The 23,488-nt window shown below is 32.9% G+C and overlaps 1 protein-coding gene across 2 annotated transcripts in view; it reads right to left on the bottom strand.

Moving 5' to 3' along the window:
• LOC146530635 (uncharacterized) overlaps positions 1 to 22,981 on the bottom strand; it is a 56,983-nt gene extending 34,002 nt beyond the window's left edge. The window contains exons 1-3 of one of the 2 annotated variants that reach the window (XM_085199227.1): positions 22,811 to 22,981; positions 11,094 to 11,186; positions 10,113 to 10,170 (exon numbers count right to left, since the gene is read on the bottom strand). In XM_085199227.1, coding sequence (XP_085055353.1) covers positions 10,113 to 10,170; positions 11,094 to 11,156 — 121 coding nt within the window. In that variant the 5' untranslated portion in view covers positions 11,157 to 11,186; positions 22,811 to 22,981. Of the gene's footprint in view, positions 1 to 9,382; positions 9,495 to 10,112; positions 10,171 to 11,093; positions 11,187 to 22,810 lie in introns of those variants that run through there. The other variant, XM_085199229.1, reaches the window with a different exon arrangement.
• Between the last annotated feature and the right edge of the window lie 507 nt (positions 22,982 to 23,488).

The following is a 23,488-nucleotide window of genomic DNA, read 5'->3' on the forward strand; positions in this document are numbered from 1 at the left end:
TGTTACATTTGTAGCGAAAAATGGAGAACAGAGTGTCTTGTCACAAACATCTATCTGCCCTTTCTGCAATAATATAAATAAAAATAAAATAAAAGCTTTTGTACTGTCTAAGCATTGTCTAATTCTATGTATGTGGTGCACTACCGTCTGTTACACGTGGTTGGTCTCCATAAGTACTTCGAGCTTCGCTGACCAGGAGTGAGGATAGTGACTCCGTTTTATAATTTTGTATTATATATACCTACATAATAATGCAGTTGCTACGTGGGAAGGGATTGATATACTTGGTAAATAAATTTTAAATTTTATGGTACAGAAAATCGATGGCGGAGCGAGAATTAGATCATTTCGCTGAGAATTGAAATTCATGATTGTTTACTTTTAAATATCACCCTGATATTTGCTTTTTTTAGCATAATTTGATTTTTCTATAATAATGGCAAGTAGGACTAATTGAATCAAAAAGAGGCAAGACCAATCAATATTCAAATCAAGGAGCAATGTTTGGGTAATGACGTTTTTTTTTATATGTTCTGTTTCTTTTGGAAGAAGGTTTTTTTAGCTTCATGCTGTATCACGCACATAGGAAATCGAATTCACAACCTGTCACATTTACAATCGCACGCTTGTGCATCTACGTCACGACTAGCCTCAACACAATATAATGTCTCAAAATTTTGAATGGGTATAATGGGTTAATAACGTCCATCTCGTGCAATAAAATGGAATTAGATACGTCGAGATACTATTTTTTGAAAAAAAAAAGAGCGTCATGTCGAATTCTGGATATAGCTGGGTAGCCAGACTGAACCTCTTCAAGACATTGTTTATAGTAGCGGAACTCATCGCCGCGCTTTGTGTTGTTACCAGAGCTAGGAAAGATAATGTTATAATTATTTCTTCGAGTAGGGATCGAACTCAGAACCGTCGCGCTTACAGTGAAACAGTTAAAAGCTGCACAATGACGGTCTGTTGTATTTTTTATATTAGTTTATCGTTTGAAAGTGGAAAATCGATAAATCGTTTATTTTATTGATGCCATAATAAAACGTAAGTAAGGTTAAGTGGGTTTGCAAAAATATGGTTTCAGTATGGACCATTAATGTAAATAATGTATGTAAAGAATTAGTTTGCTTTATGAGGCTTTGGAAACTCGTTTAGATTTTTTTAAGGATAAAAAAACGTATTGAAAACATATTATTAATATAAAAAAAGTATTTTTAATAAACACTACTACTTAGAGGCCGTCGTGGTGCAATGGGACAACGTATGAATGTCAAAGTTACGATTGTCGATTCGTTTTCCTATTAAACTTTTTTTTCATTTTCTCGGGTGGGTTGTGCAAAAATGTGTAATCCGCCATTTTGTAGCGGCAGCCATTTTAGATAAACAACAATATAGATTATATTATGTAATTGTCATCAGAACTGAAGTCGAAAATTTCAGCTTATTCTGACCGGGAAGTGGGTCAAATTGAGTTTGCAAGATATCACATACACAAACACACATACTAACAGTAAATCAAATAAAAGGTTGTGAATACTGTACGTGTACCTAATTATCAATATAAATGATATGGCTGATTCTTACTTAACTTACGTAACACATTATAATGCGATTATGAAAAAGTATTGCAATCTTCAAATATAAAAAGTTTTCTTCATATATCGTGATACAATTCTTGTTGATGCGAAATTGTATAGAAATTCCTGTTAGGGTGGCCATAAGCATGAGTTAGTGCACTTATAATATAGGTATTTTATTGTTTCACGCTGTATCCCGCATATAGAAGGACAGGCAGAAGAAACCTGGGAACCTAGTGTCAAAACTCCCACAATTACAAAATATTATTAAAATATAATATTAAAAACGTAGACTAGGTGTGTTTTAACTGGAACCTAAAGGGAACCTGCTATATACCTGCTATATAACGTGAAGCTGTTATGAAAATAATTTGTACTAATCATTTTACGTTTTATTTTAATATGCTATTTATATTTCAATAGGATAAAAAGACAATAACTCTCTACTCTATCTCTTTTTAAGCTACTAAAAACTAAAAATGCCAATAAAAATCTAAGCATTGTTGTCTTGAATTATCAAAATGATGGCCACTCTAGTAAAGAAGTGCGCCACGCGTCACGAAGCGTAACCTGGCGTAACTGTTGTGTAAACTGACCTTTACGCGATTATCACCTCTATTTATGTATATCACTAATTTATAAAGAATAGAATCCCATACAGAAATAATTTTATAAAATCTATTTAAAATCAGAATTTATTTCTTGAGGTCCTATTTCTAAGCTCTAACTTTTATTAAAATGATTATGGAAAGTTGCGGGTCTACTTTGGGGATTGGAGAGTTTTAACACTAAATCTTGTAACCCCTTCTAGATTTAGGTAAACTTAGTAATTTTATAGCTTTATTGGTAATACATTTATTATGTTAGCAGGCTGTATCCCGCATAAAGTAGGGTAGACAAAGGGAACTTAATAATAATCCATATATTTTATATTACAAGACTCCCAAAATTCATGATATGATTCTTAAGTAAAAGAAGGATTTGTTCAAATGTTTTCTTTTTAAAATCTAGAAGTTGAACCACTATAATAAAGAGAAGCTATTTCGTATACAAAGTATACTTCTTAATAAATCGCACTTTACAGCTTAACTAAAATTAAATCGCTAATTGCCTTTTTTTAGGCACATTATAAAAGATGTAACCATTAAAAGCGTTTATCTCAGTGTTACAAAAATGTTTGTAAACATGTGATCTAGAGCGTAAGGCGCGCTAATTATGATTTCGTAGAAGGCTTACATAAGAGAAATAATGTTATATGTAGCGGCGTTGAATTCCGTCACCGTAAATGGAATGGATTTTAATTGCGAAATAAGGAGACCAGTTATGACACAGGGGTACAAGTGTGCGGCATTTGGGTTTGATTCCAACTTTATTGTGGATTTGATAGTTCAAATTTAAGTAATTGTAAACTTCTTGTCTGGTAAGACATATTGACAATGGGTGCTTCTACTAAATATTGGATAAACTGGAAGAAAGTTGAGAACAGAGTGTTTTATGCTTAACATTTAGTTTTCTCTGCTTGTTTTTACCTGTTATACTCGTAAGTGAACGGCGAGAATTATAAAAAATATATGAAATCACTTAAAAATTACTAATTATTAGTTTACTTTTTCTTTTTCTTTTCGTCCTTTTAAAATAAAAATCGTGAGAAAATAAGGTAAGTTAATATTTTTAAGTCAAAAACAATTTCTTTTAAAAATATAATATTAATGCATATTTGCACCTGCTTCCTTATCATGCAGCTGTGTGAACGGAACTCTTCGGCCACAACTTAGTACTTAATATTTCAGTATTCACTATTCCTTTTAGTAGGTCCTCCATTTTTAGTTAGTGAATATTTTCTTTGTAATTGCAGTTAGATTAGAAGGAACAGAAGTCGAGAACGTTGAGACAGAACTTAGGGTGAAACCATTAAACTAAATTTAAAGCAATTATTATGGTAGACAAATGTATTTCGCAATAAGGATAATGAAACTAATAAGAAAATCATAGTAAGTTTATATATATAATATATACGTAATTATATGAAGTTTAAAATGGCAGTTTATTTAATATATAATTCTAATATTATAATTTTAATTGAACATTTGACGGTGCTAGCTTTTTTTGTTTAATTTACTATTGAATTTTACACCTGGAATTATTCAAATATCACGTAACTTATCACCACCGTATACTTCTCGTCGTTGTCATCAAGGGACTTTTAATTTGGATATTCGATATTAATTTTAGCTTGAGACTTCCATGCTGGCTTGGGAAAAATTTTAGGACAGACAGACAACCTAACAGCTTAAGAGAGACAGATATAGACCACAAATCTAAATCACGATCGAAACCCCATACATTCCTATTCAACTAAACGTCGTTTAATTTATACTCGTATTTCAAAAAAGTAGTCAGTATATTTGAAATTTGAACTTAACACTTAGCTACAGGTGCTCTAACTGTCTTGGTATTTTCAACCCCTCGACAGGTGTGGATTAATTGTGTAAGAAGGCAAAAACAAAGGTCACGTGAACAGAAGGCATTTCGTAATATTTGTTTTATAAATATATATAATAAGTTATAGTTAAATGTAAACTGAAAAAAAATCTAATAAGGCCGTTGTGGCACAGTGAAGTAGTGTTTGTTTCATGTATTGGAGTTTGAGTTATTTTGTATTGGAATTATGGGCTTAATTTTTAATTTGGAGGTGTAATTTTTTTAGCTTCAAGCTGTATCTCGCACATAGCAGAGTAGGCAGAGAGAACCCGGGAACCTAGTTTTAAGACACTCCGTTCTCCATTAAGACACTTCCGTTCCCACTTTCAGCAGAATTCTTGAGGTAGTGTGTGTTGAAGACAACGATGCTGCTTTGCCTTGTTACCAGAACGAGGAAATGAAACTATAAAATATTTCAATCCCCCGAATAGGAATTCAACCCACAACCATCCCGTTTATGGTGCCTGCGCACTGTACTTTCTATTACAGGGCAACACGAGAACATGTTATAAAAAATCTTATGAAGGACAAACAACCGAATTGCCTAAATATAAATAACTAGCGGCCCGCCCGCGGCTTCGCCCGCGTGAACTACGTTATTATTAATTTCTCCATGAGTACCTACGTCCTAAAGTGACGTCCTCCCAAACTCCTAGCATTTGTAGTAACGAAGTTTCATACAAACTTTCAACCTCAAAAACAACCTCTTAGGAGTCGAATATTACAAGTTCCTGTGTTAGCGAGAACCTACGTCCTATAAGTAACTTCTAAACAAAATTTGAGATTCCTAGCACATGTAGTTTCTGAGATTTCGTGATGAGTGAGTGACCTTTTAATTTTATATATATATAGATATCTAAAGTCCACAAATTATAATAAGCTTATATCTTATTATAGCAATTATAATATTGTATGTATGATGTATGGACGTATATACTTCGTCCAACTTTAACATGTAACGTTCAGAATGTCAAAATTTAATATTACTCAAGTACAAAAGTTAATCACATCATAATTACCAGCAATAACTAAGCTGATGCTTTGTAAGCTTGCAAAAGTTTTATCTAAATTGACTTAGAGGTTCCGTTTATATTGTTTGTTTATATAAATTTCAAATGTAGGTTTTTTCTGTTTCACTCTGTGTTCCGCACATAGCAGAGAAGGCAGAGGGAATCTGGTGTTATGACACTCCGTTCGTATAGAGACACTTTCGTTCCACACTTTCTGCGGAATCTGGAGGCATTGCGTGTTGAGTAGAGGAACTCAAAGCTGCGCTTCGTATATCAGGACGAGGAAATGGATGGAAATAAATTAAATCTTATTCCATCCAATACTTTTTACACGAAAATGGAAAAAACATCCATATTTACAAATTTTAACAAGACAATTTATTCGGGAAGTAACTATTCTTTTAAGTTTCCTATAAAGTTATGAACAGATCTCTAAAAATCCCAAATAATTTTGGTGTTGCAACGCGTAACGTATCAAAATCACGTTTAACGAAATAATAGTGCGAGGAGTTTGACATTTAAGGTCAAATTTAGCCTTCGGACACGATTATAGCATGGTGTTTAATTTAATAGTATATAGCTTATTTTAATTTTTTATAGCTTCACGCTGTATCCCGCAAATAGCAGGGTAGGAAGAGAGAACCTGGGAACTTGGTGTTAAAACACTCTATTTCCATTTAGACAATTCCCTCCCACACTTTTCGCCAAATTCTCGCAGATACTACGTGTTGAGTAGGCGAAACTCAACACCACATTATACCCCGTTTTAAGAGAGAGCGAATTAAAATATTAAATATATCATTCCCCCGAAATCAAATTGAACTTACAACCGTCGCATTTACAACCGCACGTTTGTACCCTGCCCACGGCCTCAAAATAAATTACATTAAAAATTAATTTAAAATGAATCAAAACAATTTCATAAGAGTCAATATAATATGTACCAATTAGTGAGCCTTGAAACTAGCGTGAGAGTGTTTCCACTCTCCGCCCACGCACAGTTTACTGTGACACTTCTGTAGATAAAGCTGTCACTTATAATTTCATCGCACCATTTGATAATAGTTGTTATAATTGTTTGAATAATGGTCGTTGTTGCGCAGTGGGACGTTTGATTGTGGGTTCAATTCCCATTCGGGAAAATTAATTATTTTAATTTTTTTCGCTCTCATAACAAGAAAAAGACGCCCGTCTTTGCGTTCCACCATCCCACGCTATGTCTTGAAAAATGAGCAATTGGGAACAGAGTATCCTAACACTAGGTTTTAAAGGAAGGAAGCTAAAGATATGTAATATATATAACAAAATATACGAGGCCAGTCGTGGCGCAGAGACACCAGCGTACTGTTGTACTATACTGTGTAATAGTGATAAGTTGTGGATTCGATTTTCACTCAAAAGAATAAATTATTATTTCCTAATATCAAGTAACTCAGGCACCAAGGCGGCCCGGCGTTTCGCCAATCAACATACAATGCCCCTAGAATCCGACGGAAAGTGGGGAACGGATATGTCTTAATAGGAACGGAGTGTCTTAACACTAGGTTCCCAGACTTTTTAAAAGATACTTACCGATGTACATATAAGTAATATTTATTAAAAATCATATCGTAAGCTATTACAGTTTTTATATAAGTCAATAAGCCATGACCAAATAAGTGTTATTGATCGAAATCGAAAACTAAATTATACGATGCGGGGGCGGACAGCAGTTAAATATATATGAACCTTTTATAAGTAAGCCGATTAGAGATTACTTCCTCAATCTTTTTTTTATTGGTTATTTTTTTTGGTATGATTATTTTTAACTAAATATGTACCCATTAATAATAATATATTGAAATTAGTAAAACACAAAACAAGCTGATTTTGATTGAAATATTTTCTTTAAGAAAAAAATGAAACAAACGAGCGTACGGGTCACCTCATGGTAAGCAAACACCGTCGCCCACGACCCCATGTGACACCAGAGGAGCTACAGGTGCCTTGCCAGCCTTTAACGTAAAGATAGACGCCCTTTTTGAAGGTACCCTACGATACGACAACGTATTGACCTGGAAAAACTGCCGCAGGTAGGCCATTCCACAATTGCGTGGTGCATGGTAAGAAGTTACTACGAAACTGTATAGTAGTAGTTTGTGAACGTATAAAAAAATAAACCCACTACCACAGTTGTGCTTGCAGCTTTTATACTACTGCACTAAGAGGGTCTCTATTTATTAAATGATTAATTTTAAAATTATATGACATAATAAAATATGTAAATATCGTCTGCCAAAACTGTCAATGTTTGATTGTCGCGGTGCCTTTATTATTCCTTATATATTATAATTTATGTAAATGAACTTTATAAATGTATGTTTATAGATAAAATATAAATTATATTATTGGAGCCGTCTTGGAACAGCAGCAAAGCGTGGCTGTAAATGTACTGAATGTAGGTTCGATTCCTATTCTGTGGTACAAGTTATTTTTTTTTCTTATTTTGGTAATTAGACAAAGCGCAATGTCTATCTGTTAAGTTATACGATTCTATCATTTCCATTTCATTGTTATCATTTACAACTTCACGCTGTAACCCGCACACAGCAGGGTAAAGAGCCTAGTGTCGAGACAATGCGTTCCCCATTTCCCGAACGTGTTGAGTGGCGAAATTACATGGCGAAATTTAAATTTAAATAAATATTTCACTTCCTCGAGTGGGGAACGAATCGAACCCACAACCAGTCGCTTTTATATTCATACTCTTGTGCTCATAGGCTACGACTGACCTCATAATAAAAATAAAACTATATTTAATAGGCTATATAGGTATCCCAAATACCCAAGTACCAATTTCTAAGAAACGAGACGCTCAATTATATAAACGCCTACGCTTGGACGTGGCGCTTTGTTAGCTCGGCTCAGAGCAAAACGCCTTATTAAATAACTATTAAGATAAAAAAAATTGTTTGGTTCTCAATCTCGGGAAATAATAATTCTTATTAATAAAAATATTTTTCTGTAGGTTAGTCCATTTTTCGAGGTATATAGATAGAGGGCTATATTTTAGAATAATTACGTGATCATCTTTCCATTTCGACGATAGGATAGGATTGGAGGATATTGCACTTTTTCATGTCCTCGCTCTGGTAATGAGACAAAGCACGGCGTTAAGTTCCGCTAATCAACATGCATTTACCTCAAGCAATTGGCGGAAATTGTGAAACTGAAGTTTCGTAATGGGAACGGGGAGTATTAACACAAGGTTCCCAGAAGCAAATTCGAATACATGACCATTGCACACAATAAAACTTACTAAGTCAAAACGGTCTTAAAATTAAATAAAAAATACATTTGTATACTAAATCAGTAAACAGACCTTAAAACCAAGGCTCTCGAGATCGCATGCAGCTATCTCACAGACGATCACGCGAGCTTAGTTTCGTATGCACTTTGTTATAATGTTATGAAATTATAAATACTTATATACTTTTGAGGCCAGTCGTGGCGCAGGGGCGCAAGCGTGTGACTGTAAACGCTACTGGTTGTGCAGTCGAGGAAAAGCGCGGCGTTGAGTTTCGTTACTCAATATACAATGTAGCATCAGTGTTAAGACAATGTCTTTCACTTTCCGCCCGAATTTAAAAGACTGTGTGTTGAGTGGCGAAACTCAACGCCGCGTTTTTTATTCTTACTGAACGAGAAAATGATAATAATTCATTCCATGGAGTGAGATTCAAGCCACAATACGAAGTTATATAGTTATTATAAAAATCTATGGTAGCAGCGCCATCTATGAGTAAGAAGTGTAATTAATATTTCAAAGGCGGTGAAATGGTTTATGCATGTAAAGTTAGCACGTGTTCGCAATGTGATAGTGGTGAGTTCAAATTCCATTCATAAGGAACTTTTTTATTATTACTTGTTTTAGTGGCTTCGCCGGCGCTAACAGAAATAACTAAACTAAGTTATGTATGATAAATTTTCAACGTCTGAGGTAACTCTATAACTTGAAACCTATTACTATCTTTAAGAAATGGACTTTTTAAAACCAAAATAATATTTCAATTCGAACCGGTAGCTTCTGAGATTAAAATGTTCAACTAAGCCTTTTTTGCTTCGCGCTATTTGCGTTGTTCCAGCACATAATAGGCTGAAGTAGCCTTGGTACCTATTATCGAGACACTTCGTTCTCATGAAGACTCTTCTGTTCCCACTTTTCGCTTTTAAAGTTTATTATTATTATATTAACTTAAAATTCTGTGTAATAAAGGCTGTGGTGATTTTTTTACAATATAAAGAATCTTAATATTAGTGAGTACGTACCGTCACAATAGAAAACATTCGGGTAATACCCATAATGTCCATTTCTATGATCCAGTTTTGACACTTAAAAAATGCACAGACTAAATAAACTTTCTCTGTTCACTGACAAATAAAAAAATATTTTTTTACGCATACGCATGTAACTATTTATAATAAGAAATAGCTTTTGTTATAAAATTTATTTGTTTAAAAATTAAATAAACATTCACTTTTCACTCACAGATAACCAATTATATAAGAAAAGAAAATATAGATAATTAGTTTTTAAAGAAATAATTTGTTAATTTAATAAAATTCTAGCAAAAATCCTTCTTTGTTCGCCGGTGTCCATTGAAGGATAGATTAGAATCTTTTATTAAAGTTTCAAGTCACGCATCGAGTAACGTGAGTGTTGTGGTTCTAGTGTTTTAGTTTATAATAGTGCAATAACTTGGCAAGGACGTTTTTATTTATTATCATTATTTATTATGAAGACTGACTACAGCGATAGTTCTGCGTTCGGTTCCCACTGGGGGTAATAATTACATTTAAAATCATATTGGTACATTTTTTCCCCTCTGGTAGACAAAGTAAGGCGTTCAGTTCCGCTTTTATCACATGCAATATTTCGAAAATTGAACGGAAAGTGAACGGAATGTCTTCCACACTAGGTTCTCTCAGTTGAAGTTAAAAAAATAAGAGTAAATAGAAAAAATATTTCTTTTGAATTCAATACAATTTCTATACTAACCGTAATACGTAACTTGGCTCGTGTGGATCACTGACTCCGCATCTTGACCGCTTATTTTCTGTAAACATAAATTAATTATGCAATTAATAACACCATTGCAGCGGCAGAGACTATACTTGCTATAATATAGTACTAATATAAGTAACTATGATTAGGGGTTTGATTTCCAGTCGTAGGAATTATTTATATTCGTACTGGGGACAAGACAAAGAGCGGATTTGCCACTCAACACATAGTATGTTGTGTTGAAAAGTGAAAACTAGGGATCAGATATACTTGGTTTCCTCTGTCTACCCTACTATTTACGGGATACAGCGAGAAACTAAAAAAAATATTAACATATTGGTTATTTATTTATTTATTTATTATGTAAGTAGCGCCATCTTTTTTCTTTTCATAGAACAGTTTACTATAAAAGTTTGAGTTATTAATATCAAGCTAAAGTAGGTGGCGTTGTATGTACATTTAATAATTAATTTTATATTTTGACTAATTTATGATTGTAACTTGTAAGTTCAAATGTTAAAGAATGTTGAAGAAATTTTTAAAATTTTAATACTTTCGATTTTGATCGCAACACATATGATTTTCTTTTTTTAGCAGGGTAGCCAGAGACAGCGGAGAATCATCCGCTACGGTCTTCGTCTTTCATCTTGTCCACTGTTTTTCTTCAAATATGCCCGCAGTATTCTCCGGGTTTTTACGTGACTTTTCTCCAATACTCTCGATATCGAGATTTTCCCTTTGCGTCTCTCACCACTCACTTGATATACAGAGAAATCTTTTTAACCATTATTTTAAATGGCCAAACCCTTCCAGAGCGCTTTTTGCATGACATTTATCCTTAATATACATACAATGCCAGTAAATAATATTATTACTTTACTATATTAAAATTAAGAAGAAACACAAATAATAAGTAAGTAAATAAGTTTTCGTATTCCATTCTCCAAAATAAAATAAACAATAACCAATACTCACTTGTATGTCACACGGGTCTTTATTTCTTTGATCCTGTATAAGATTAATGTTTTTAGTTTGCATTTTCTGTTCATCGGGTCGTTAAGGCCCCTCCTAGAACAAATAAGTTATTTTATAATTTACATATATAAACTAATTTGTGTAAAACCAACTACTAGGACATCAAGAAATCAGAACTATATAATAATTTAGAGCTTCTCTCGTATCAAGCACACGGGCTAGGCAGTAAGAACTAAGTGTTAAAACACTACGTCGACGCCAAATTTTTGAGTTGATTGCATGTTGAGTAATGGAACTCAAAATGACATGTTTACTTGTAACCAGGACAACGAAATGAGAATAATTCATCCCACCACGTAGGAATCGAACTCATAACCGTCGCCTTCAAAGTGTGACACTGTGCCGCTGCGCCACGATGAACTCTAAAATATTTTTTAGTATTAAAATAAAAGAGATCCTTAATGAATTTCTCATTAGGAAGTCAAATTAGATTTGAATGAATTACAACGATAATTTCTTGGCAAATTTTGTTAACTATAATTCTATTTACAATTTTAACAGTAAATATTCAAAATGGTAGGCCTTACTGTAATTTACACAAAATATATTTTTCAACAATTTTTAAGGATATAAGGAAAAGTATTTTATATTCATGCTATACAGATATTTTCATTATCCCTGTCTAGGACGCGTCGTTATGATTGATGGGTTATACAGTCCACTCGTTATTATCTAACGACTGAATTGCAAAAAAGTAATCATAGTGTGATAAGATATGTTCTCTGCACATCTGTCTTTTTCTTTATACATATAAGGATTTTCCAGGAAAAGTTGTTGTTTTAAGTTTGTTAATAAGCATAATAACATAAGCGTGCTGCTGTAAACGCTCCACGTATATTAATGTTTTTAATTCTTCGTGAATGGTAATGGAGAGCTAGGTTCCCTCTGCCTACCTTTGTAAGTTCGGAAAGTTTCTCACAAAAGTATTAATCATAGAATCCATCATATTTCAAGGTTATATAGTAACATATTCAATAAACTTTCAGCGATTGATATCCATCAGTTGGCTGTCAGTAACATCGTGTGAAACAAAATATACAATATCAGTTACATAGTGTTTGGAGTTATCCAGGAACATTTTCACAACATCTTCACGAATAACTTCAGAAGTATTAATAATATATTATGATGTTAAAGAGTTCGTTTGTTTGACTTGGCGCTAACCTTAGGAACTATTGGTTTAAATAGTTTTTGTTGGATAGTCCATTTACCGCGGTATTCGTTTCGATGTGACATATCTGTGGTCACAAATAATATTCCTCCATATAAGCAAAAAAATCGGTTAAATTTTTCAAGCCATTATAGACAATGTGCGTTGAGTATCGCAACTCAACACCGCACTTTATTACCAGAGGGCACACATAAAAAAAATAACCATACGGTATTTCTTTTAGTAAAGATTGAATCTACAACCATCAATCGATCACAGTCAGGCACCAACTGTGCCATAACGGTGCTTATAAAAAGAATACTAATTTAAAATGTTAATCTCAAATATGTATCTTGCGAACCTGCTTCGCTGTCACATCCTATTCATATTAGTGTACATACATAAAATATAATTTCCTTTGATACAGTACTTACGTATGGTAATTAGAGTTTCCGCCACTAGAAGGCTTAGCTATCGGAGGCTATGTTATTGAATTATAGCGCGGCTGTAAGCCACAGACCGCATCCTGCCTTTTATGCTTTCCCATCAAATTACCACTTTGTATGAATCATGAATCCATTTTGATCTATAGTTTTGCATATTATTACTAAATTTTATTAAAAAAATATAGGATTTTGACGCCATCGTAGGAAGTCTATATTCTCTCTCGTGGGTTTTACTTGGAGGAATTAATAGTTTTCGTTTTCTTCCTTTGGTTGTTATCAAAAGCTACTTAGCTACTTGTTAGGCAAGGTGCGGGGTTGGGTTTCACCTATCAACACTTAATGTTTTGAAAATTGAGCGGAAGTAAAGAGTGGCTAAGCTTTAAGCTTGGCCTAACCTGCTATAAGCGGGGTACAAGGGTGAATTTATAAAAAATAATAATAGGTCAACAAGGCTTTTGGGCTTTGGCAGCGATTTTCCGCGATCTTGACAAGATCGTTGGTCCACCTGGTAGACCTGCCCATAGAGGGTTCTCTATTGACCACTGTGTTACACTGAACTATCTTATGAGACACCTGCATTTTTTAAATATAAGCAATGATCTACATTTATAAAAGTACGTTAAACAGTTTTTATATGACTTCATTTAATTGAGGAAATATAAAAATAAATATATGAAACGATAAAAACTTTTTAACAGTTTTTGTCCAAAAATTTTGTACAGAACAGACCAAACATATATAAATATATTTTTATTTATATAACGGCGCCAAATTAAATGTGAAAAAAACTTAACCAGACCGCCATTTCCGTCTTGAAAGTAATTCTATAGAAATATTACTTGATTATTCGTTTTAAATATAATAATTTTAATGTTTTTATCTTGCTTAGAAAGGTGATAGTTTACTTAATTTTCTCACGTTTATGTGTTTAACAAAAATAAACTTTTCCTTATTTAATGTATTTAAAAATAAATAATATTACACGAACAATATAAATGATTACTGACTACTACCTAGATGTAATAAACTTTTTATTATTTATATATTAAAAGGATTTTTAGTTAAAGGGGACTTGGGAACCTATTGCTAAGACACTCCGCTCCCTTACTTTCTGTTCAATATTGTGTGTCCACCTTTAGGTGGAACTGAACGCCGCGCCTTGTCTTGTCATAAAGATATACAAAAAGAAGCTAGTGCCATATCACTCTATTTTCAAATACATATACATATATGTATTTTAAAATAGAGTGATATATAAATAAGTATAAAACAAACATTTGTTTTATACTTATTTATTTTAAAATCTACAGGGAGCTAGAGACATATATATTACCCACTGATTGAAGAAAATCAACTTGATTTAATTACATAAGGAAAGCGCGATTACTGTTAATACAAAACCCTTAAAAAGAATTGAGGAATATTTACATAATAAATTATTGTTATTGATCATGTCTCCATCCTGGCTCAGTGGAACAGCGTTTCACTTTACTCGTGGGATCCTTCTTACACTGGTAAGATAAAGTGCGGCTTTGGGTTTTGGAACTCAACACTCGTTGATTTGAAATTGAGCAGAAGGCTAAAACAAAGTGTCTTAACACTATGATTAAAAGTAGAAAACAAAGTATACCTAGATTACCACAGTTCTCAAAATGGACCTAGGATCCATCTATATATATAAATTTTAGTTGTTTCTCTCAAAAGAAGTATCTCATCCCATACCTTAGAACCCATAAATCATTATAATTGCGAAAAAAAAGCAAATAACCTTGAAAAGCTTCCGCTAGTGACATATAAAGAACAAATTCATTAAAAAACAAGTTGTTAGCGTTCGCCATAGAAAGTGCGTGGGAATGGTTTGTTAAGGCGAGAGCACATTGATTCATTTCCTGTCAGCTTTTGGATATAGCTGAGATCATGTTGTCGTGAGTGTGAAAGTTCTTTTTTTTTCTTTTTTTCATCTTCCCGCTGTATCCCGCATTCAACACTTTCTGCCAATTTCTTGAGATATTGCAGGTTGAGTGGTGGAACTCAACCTTGCGCTTTAGCTTGATAACAGAGCTAATAAATGAACATATTCATAAAATAATATATAGAAATAAAACTCTTCCGTTAATGAGTGACTGACAGACAATGCACATGTGAAGGAGACTCAGGGAGCACAAAGAGAAGAGAAATTTCGACGGAAACAGAAATAAATAGGATTTTTTAATTTTATGTCTTAGTTAAACATATAAATAAGTAGCTCAGCTTCAATTAAAGTACGTCAAGCTAATTTAATGTTTATAAGCTATGGGATATAAAAGGAAAGAAAGTGATACGGATGTCCGTACTAGGTTATCTTTGATTTCCTCGCAAAAATTCAGAGATCAAGACAAAATTTTTAAAGACGATACAAAAAAGAATAAAATCCGTTTATAAGCGTACAAAAACCAACAAATATGGTTTCTCTTAAATGATAGTGGAATCGAGTCCACCGTTTCGTTGGATTCGAATCCAACTTAGTGCAGATAATTGTAAGTCGATATAATATTAAGGTGAGGCAACGAGGGGATGTGGGGCAGCTGTTGCGGTTTTGATCTAAAATTGGAAGTGAGCAAGACATCGCGCGGCGTTGAATTCCGCCACCCTTCAACGTCTCTAATTTGTTCGGAAAGCGGATATAATATAAAATATGTTATAGCTAGCACTGTATCATGCATGTGATGTTTCCGTACTTATATAAATGTTCTCTAAACATTGTGTTCAAGCCTTTACAAAGTAAGAATTAAAAAAAAAATACAATGAGAAATGAATTCCTTACGCAGTTACAATAACGTACCAGAACAAACAATAATGAGAATGTGAAAAATATTTTTTTTGGAAAATCTCTTAGATGCAGGTAGTTTGTAACGGGTTGACTATGATTATAATATAATGGTATAATGTGAATTTGAATATTTACACGTTGTTTTTATCATGTAAAGGATGATAAACTAAGTATAAGTAATATATGTATGTATATATTGGCATAAAATTTATCAAGCTAAGAGAAAAACTGTAAACACGGTTGTGGGTTCAATTCTGATTCAGAATGGAATATTAAATATATTTTTTTCTCACTCTGGTAACAAGGCAAAGGACAGTGTAGAGTTCCGCCATTCAATAAGCAATGCCTTAAGAATTCGGCGGAAATTGAGCTTCATAAGTGTCTTAATGGGAATATCTAAACACAAGATTTCCAAATTAACTCTGCCTACCCTGCTATGTGAATCCAGCTATTTATGAAGATAAAAAAAAATATTAATACAACTCTAAATGAGAATTGAATCTACAATCATTACTTACCCATCAATTGATAATTTAAAAAAGTATAAAAATTACATAACCACTAGTATAACTACAAGAATAGTAGCGTGAATAATATAGATGTTTCAATGTTGCCGAAACAAAATGCATTATGGAGCACATTTGATACCCGCCGGCAATTATGGACCATTTCATTCACTAAACTACGAGAGCCACGCCATTGCTATGTTGTAAAGGAGACTGCACTTGATATCGTGGAAGAAAGAAAAGGAGAATAAGAAGAGAAGGCTAACTGACGTAAAAATATAAGTTAGTTAAATTTATAAAGTACTAGCTTGCAGATATTTGCAGAGATAGGGGAAGAAAGTCTCATGAAGAGCATGATGACACCCGGGTGTTAAAGTATATGCGTGCTGATGACAGTGGTCCGTGGTTCCATTATCTCTAGTTAAAAGGAATAAAGGGAAGAATTCGACGGAAAGTGAGGAATGGAAGTATTTAAATAGGTACGGAGTGTCTTAACACAAGGTTCTCAGGTTTCCATAATAAAAAAAAGAAATAGAAATACTTATTTAAATTGTTTCAATAACATAATATTTTAACAATATTTTAATATATGTTATAGTTAAGTGTGTAACCCCTCTAACCCGTTCGTGCAGCTAACATGAGAGCTGGTTTCGGTTAACTCAATCTTAATTTAATGGCTATGAGATAATTGTATCGTTTTTTTTCTCCAAAATAGACCGACTTTAACCGACCTTGTGCTTTTGTTTTATAATACGAAATGCATTTTGAAAGTTTATTGAACTTTTTGAGCTTAATTCTTATTGTTTTTGGAGTTTCTTTTTCTAATTTAATAATTATAGGTAGTTTAGTTAGAAAGGTTGGTTATGTACAAATTATGTATGTAATATAATGCTAGCTAGCCTTTTTCTGCGGCGTCGCCTACATAATCAAAGGGAAATAACTAATAAATAAAGACACTCGTTAAGTGCCCGAGTGACGTTACATAGTCTATCTCATCCTCTATAAATGGACTATCGTACAAAAAATCAATTCATACCGGTAGTTCCTAAGATTAGCGGTCAACAAGACCAAATGTTCTGTTTTATAATATTAGTATAGGTTATATGTATGTATGTACAGTAGGTAGAACATCTACCTACACGAAATGTGTATGGGTTCAAATTATTCTTTTAAACTTTTCTTTCCATACAATTTCATTACTTTCATAATTTTAACTACATAAGTGAATGTTAACACTATTTCCAATAATGAACCAGATTAATCGAAATAAAATGAGGCTGCCTTTTTCTATTTTCACTCTGTATATAGCAGGGTAGGTAGAGGGAACATAGCATTAGGACCGTCCGTTCCCATTAAGACATTTTCGATCTGGGGGCATTACATGTAACACAACGCCGCGCTTTGCCTCCCGGTTGTAGAGGGATTCAGCATGATTATTTAACGTTGTAGTAGCTATTACTAACTCTATCCTCAATTAATCCCCCCAACCCCTAGGTAGGGGTAGGTACCCCGCTAGGGATAAAGCGTGATGCTAAAAAATAAAGAATATAAAAAACCTAGTAGGTGCTATGAGTATCAAATTATGGGTCATTCTATACTTATCACTTAATAAGGTGTAAAATGTAGGTGTCGCGTCGGGTTACTGTTAAGTGTGGTAGAGTGACATAGCGTGACAGACACTTTTTTACATGACAGAAATTCGTCGATCAATTTTACCAGTATTCCTAATATAGATTTATTGTCATGTTCTTTTTTTTTTCAATTTGTAGAAATGAAAAATAAAGTGACAAATATAATTAAATTATATAATGTACTATTTTATAATCATTTTATGTAGAGCACCTGCAGCTTCAGGGATTGCAGGGGAATGCTTTGTCTACCAGGGCAGAGAAATTAAAATAAATTAAAATAAGCATTCCCTTGAGTGACTATCGAACCCACATCAATCGCGTTTTCATACATTACAGCAACTGAGCAAGTAGAGGGAACTTGGGTATCTAGTGTAATGACACTCCATTTTCTATAAGATATTTATTAATTTTATTTTGGAGTATTACGTCAGTACCATGCTCTGATAGGCGTATCACTGATGCATGAAACGACAGCTGAACCAAGAAATTGACCTTCAGACGAGCAAATTGATTACTATTTTATAATCTGTTTTATTGTGATGGAATGAACTTGGCTCAATTTGTGAAAACTCTTAAAGTAGGAAATATACGTATTTGTGAGGTGTTAGAATTAATTAAGCGCGGCGTTAAGTTCCGCCACTTAATACATGAAATTTGGGCCGAAAGTGGAGAAAGGAGAGTTTTGACATTAGGTTTTCTCTAAGTACCCCGCTATACAGAAAAGCAACTCCTAAGCTGAAAAAATTTCGTTGCCTCACTTTAGGGATACAAAAGGAATAATAAAGTTCACCGTGTCTCCTTATAACAAGTTAAAACACTACATTCTACATGCACCACCCAATTTTTAAAACATGCGCGGAGAGTGACGTGACCTTTACCCAGTATCATCGATATTGCGTATTCGGAATTCAACCGTAATCTCCGCCTATTTCTCTTGCCACTTAGGTACTCATTTTTAACTTTTATGGCATTCATCCATCCCTCATTCTTTCGACGTGCCCGATCCACCTGAGTAAGTTCATTTTCGTATTCACTGGGATATCCATGCGAGTTGTATCCATGTGTACTTTCTACAGCAAAATATGAGTAAACCTTAAACGAGGATAAATTCCCCATTCTTTCCGACATAAGCTAAAAGACTAGAACGGAGTGATTCATTATTATATTTTCTCCGTATTGCTCAATACTTATTACAAATATGAATTATAATATAAACAATATAGTCATTATTATGCAATTATGGGCACGTACGTACCGTTCGCCTCATTGGTACCGTTAATGTGCGATGTGTTCTATAGATAACGTCTTATTATATTCAAAATAGTTTTAAACTTAACTGCGATTCTAGTTATACAATATTTAAATATTATTTTTCTAAATAATTAATTTACAGTTATGAGAGTAATTATTATAGAGTATTTTTTATTTTTGCTTTTCGCTGGATCCCGCACATAGCAAGCACGAGCCACCTCGTGATATATTCTCAAAATTCAATACAAAATATTTCTCCCGTAGTTCCTGAGATTTTGTTCAAAAATATAAATTCTTTAGCAATATATTATATAATTTAATATATTATTAGTGTAAATAAGCTAAACTATTAGAAGGAAGGAATAACACATTAGCAAGAGTCGTTTAGCCTAATATGTATTTTTTTATAAAAAAATATATGTAAAAGCAAAGGTCACGGATATCTAGTGTGGTTTTGAGAAAAAAAAAACTATTATAAATAGATTTTAATATAACCAGTATTATTTAAATATTATAACTATAATAATGATAAAATATACTGCTTTCAGGATATTTTTTTTCATACGCGATTATGGCGCAGCAGTATATCGACTGACTGCTAGCGCAACTATTGTGGTTTCGATTCTCATTTAGATTTTTTTATTTTTTCGCTCTAGGAAGAAGATGGACTTGGCTGTTGCGGTCTATTCCGCGCATAAAGCGTTGTCGTGCCTTGATGGGCATATACACTATATTGGTATCTATTTGGGGCAGAAGGAAAACGGAGTAATTATTCACTACATTCTCTTAGCACATCCGGCTGTATACAGATAGGTGGCAAGATTAAAAAGCTATTTCACAGCCAATAACAAAAATAGACACAAGCATTTATTATAATCAATAGATTTTTATTACAATCCTAACTTTAAGCTTATAGGCGTGAATATTTTATTTTAAAACTATTATTGCGTCATCATAAAAAAACTAAGAATACAAAAATAACTTCAAAAAGTCCACCCTTATTACAAGGGAATACGATTCAAAATGAAATTTACTTTTTTGTCGGTTACAAAAGTAGTACCAATTTGAATTCAACATTCCCATTCTATGTAATTGTAAGTCAAATCAGGTCCTCTTATATGAGAGTCCTCGGAAGCCTGACGTATACTAGTTCATGGCCCTCGGTCCTCTTTAACTGTCAACAGTGACTGTTAGCAAACCTATTTTGTAATTGTTAAGCATAATTTCTTGTAATGGTTGTGGGTTCGATCCTCGTTTAGGGAAAAGGTAATGTTTTTAAGTAAGTTTGAGCAGAAAATGATATTATAATAGAATACAGTATGTTAGTTGTAGAAACAAATACCTATTAGGTAATAAAAAGTCGGCCAGTCGTGGCGTAGGGGCAGCGTGCGACGGTCAAAGCGACAGGTTGTAGGATCAAAGGAACAAAGCGCAGCGTTGAGATCTGCCATTCAACACGTAATACCTCCAGAATTTACCGGAAAGTTGGCAATGGAAGTTTCTTAATGGAAACGGAGTGTCTTAACACTAAGTTCTTAAGTTCATTTTAGGTTAGGTTGCTATACAGCGTGAATCAAAAAAAATAGATAAAATTTTACAATATAATGTCTTGAACAGTAGTGATAAGTTGATAACTAAAATTGTACCTGTGTTCCACCCTTCGTGGTTACATTTACGGGAAGTGGTTGCGGCAGGTTGGTAGAATTGCTATTGATCTTTGAAATTAGTATTGTACCTGTATTTCATGTATATAAGAAAGTGTTTATTTAAAACGATTTAATTTTAAAACAGAATATTTATAACAAAATTTTTAATTGTATTAACTTTAAGCGTAAGCGCGACATACTGGTCGTAGTAGTAGGTTTGATTTGCAGTTCAGGAAATAAAATATTGAATATACTCATTTCCTCCCTCTCTAGGGGATCGGAAGTGTCTTAATGAGATCGGAGTGCCTTAACATTAGTTTAAAAAAAACAAGTATTCCATCATTTATCAAAGGATGTCAGTAAGAGATTGCTTGAAGCAATAAGTCCGTCTTTGCATTATGTTTACATTTTATATGCAATTATTTTTCTATGTAATTCGTATTATATATATTTTTATGTGTGCAATAAATCTATTCTAAATAATGCCCTAAATTAAATTCGAACTTACAGCACTAACTCGCATTCACTTCGTGGTCCTCTAATGATCATAATAAAATCTAAATGAAGAATAAAAGATATCTCATTGAATAGAGTGAAATAATTAGTTTAGTGAACCGATTTTAAGTCATTGAAATCCACTCGAGGGAAAGGAATCGTTCATTTGAATATAAATAGAATCGAGTATTGTCGTCATTTTCTAAAGATATAAATTATGAACGTATTTCTTTTATGTTTTTCACAATATTATGTTTTTAGGTTGTATTGATGTGAGTGGAGGTGACTGTAGGTTCAATTTTCATCCTCTTCGTACTTATGTTACATCATTTAATTATTTATCTTTATTATTTTCTATTTTTTCGTGACATAATATCGTGAGTTGAGTGTAGGGAGTTCAGTGCCCCACTTTGTCTTGTTAACACTACTAGAAAATAAAAATGTTTAAAAAATATATAAATTCTCATATTTACTTAGCAATAGTTACTCCAAAACATGTTCATATACTTAACAGTAACTATGTACTATAGCTATATAATTTAAAAATAATAAGGATTTAATAATGTAATTGAGACTCGAGCGCGTATAAAGGAAATCCAAAGTGGTAAATGAGAGGATATTTTTTTTAGGTAAATTATAAGAAAAGAAATTTAACCTTGGTGTATTCATGAGCTATTCAGCCCTAATAAGCAAACGAAACGCCGTCAGTAATGCCTTTTAAGCGGAGAAACTGGGAAATTAATTAGTTTATTACTTTTACTTAATTTTACCTGTTAACCATTCAAAACAACAAGCAAATCCATTGTAAATTACTAGTAATTTAAAAAAAAGCTATAATTATACCCCCATAGCTCACGTTACAGGAAGTTTATCTCCATGTGTGGTAATTAAGGCGTGATGAGAAAACTTATCTATGATAAGATACCATCTAAAAGCTTCCTCTATTATATTGAGAGGATGTGAAGCTTCGGACGAGCTTACAAAGCTTTTAGTGTTTGAAATTTATATACGAGAGTTATTATTATCTTGGTGTTAGATAATATGAATACTAGAACATACGTTTTTTTAAATTGAATATAAGTTTTTTTATCTTCACGCTTTATTCCAAGTAGAGCTGTGTAGAGTAGAGTACGTAGAGTTAAGACACTCCGTTCCTCCTTTTCTGCTGAACTTTCGGGGCATTTCATGTTGTGTGGCGGAATTGAACGCGGTGTTTTGGGAATCAAATACACAACCGTCGCGTTTAGAGTGACACTCCTGTCCACTGAGCCACAAGTACAAGAGGCCGGCACAAGTAGGTATATATTTTAAACTCCAAAGTTTACGTTCGTACATCAACTTATATTATATCTATATAAATATTTTTTTGAACATTGTAATTTTTTATTATATTACATATTATCTACGTACTATCATACATTTAAATAAATGATTTCTAATATTTTGTACATTTACCCAATTGGCATAGAAATAAAATTTAAAATAAATATTATCATAACTGGTAAACCAACCTACGACCTTTCTCAAAATGGTCAAAGAAATAATTAAACGTAGCAAAATTACTAATATATTCATATGAATATTTTTTTAAATAACTTTAAAATATATTTTTATCGATCAATTTACTCTAAACTTAAGATAATAGAAGTAATATACGTCAGAATATTTTTTTATATTTTCAATTTATTAAAATAAATTTAATAAACTAAAATAACAGACTCACCTACACCACTACAATTACACATACACAAGTAAACACACAAATAACACTCAGTATAATCATAAGCACACACACAAACACGTTAAACACATTCAAACACAAACACACATAAACACAAATCAATTTGCGTATCACGTGACCGCCAGCGCTTCGTAGAAGGCGTGCGGTGCCTGCGCCGGCGCATTTAATACTGCTATCATTGTTTAGACTTCTCCTTATGCTTATATTATACCGTGGTTATAAAATATTTGTTTAGATTATTATTATTATTATATTATAGTTGTATTTATTATTAAAGTAATAATAATAATGTGACTTTTCTTTCATATATCTCTGGATAAAAATATTATCAATTTGTATTATGAGTAATTTTATAAAATGAGACCAGCGCAGGCACAAGCGTGCAACTGCAGTCGCGACAGGTAATGGGTTTGATTATAACGTGTGAATTGGGTGTAGGTAAAACTTAAAAGGAAATATTTTTTAATACTTCGAAGAATCATTGAATTCGCGGAAAGATAAATATTCAGCTATATTATAATTTGAACATTATAAAAAGGAAACACATATAGAAACAATGAATGTAAACGCGATGGTTATTGGTTCGATTCCCGCTCGGTGAAATGGAATGTTTTCTGTTTAAAATTCCGTGGAAATGATTCGGCTGATATTACAACAACA

This window comes from Heliconius melpomene, chromosome 16 (genome assembly GCF_056956725.1).
Source record: "Heliconius melpomene rosina isolate 202511_hmr_F chromosome 16, ASM5695672v1, whole genome shotgun sequence".
Lineage (NCBI taxonomy): Eukaryota > Metazoa > Arthropoda > Insecta > Lepidoptera > Nymphalidae > Heliconius > Heliconius melpomene.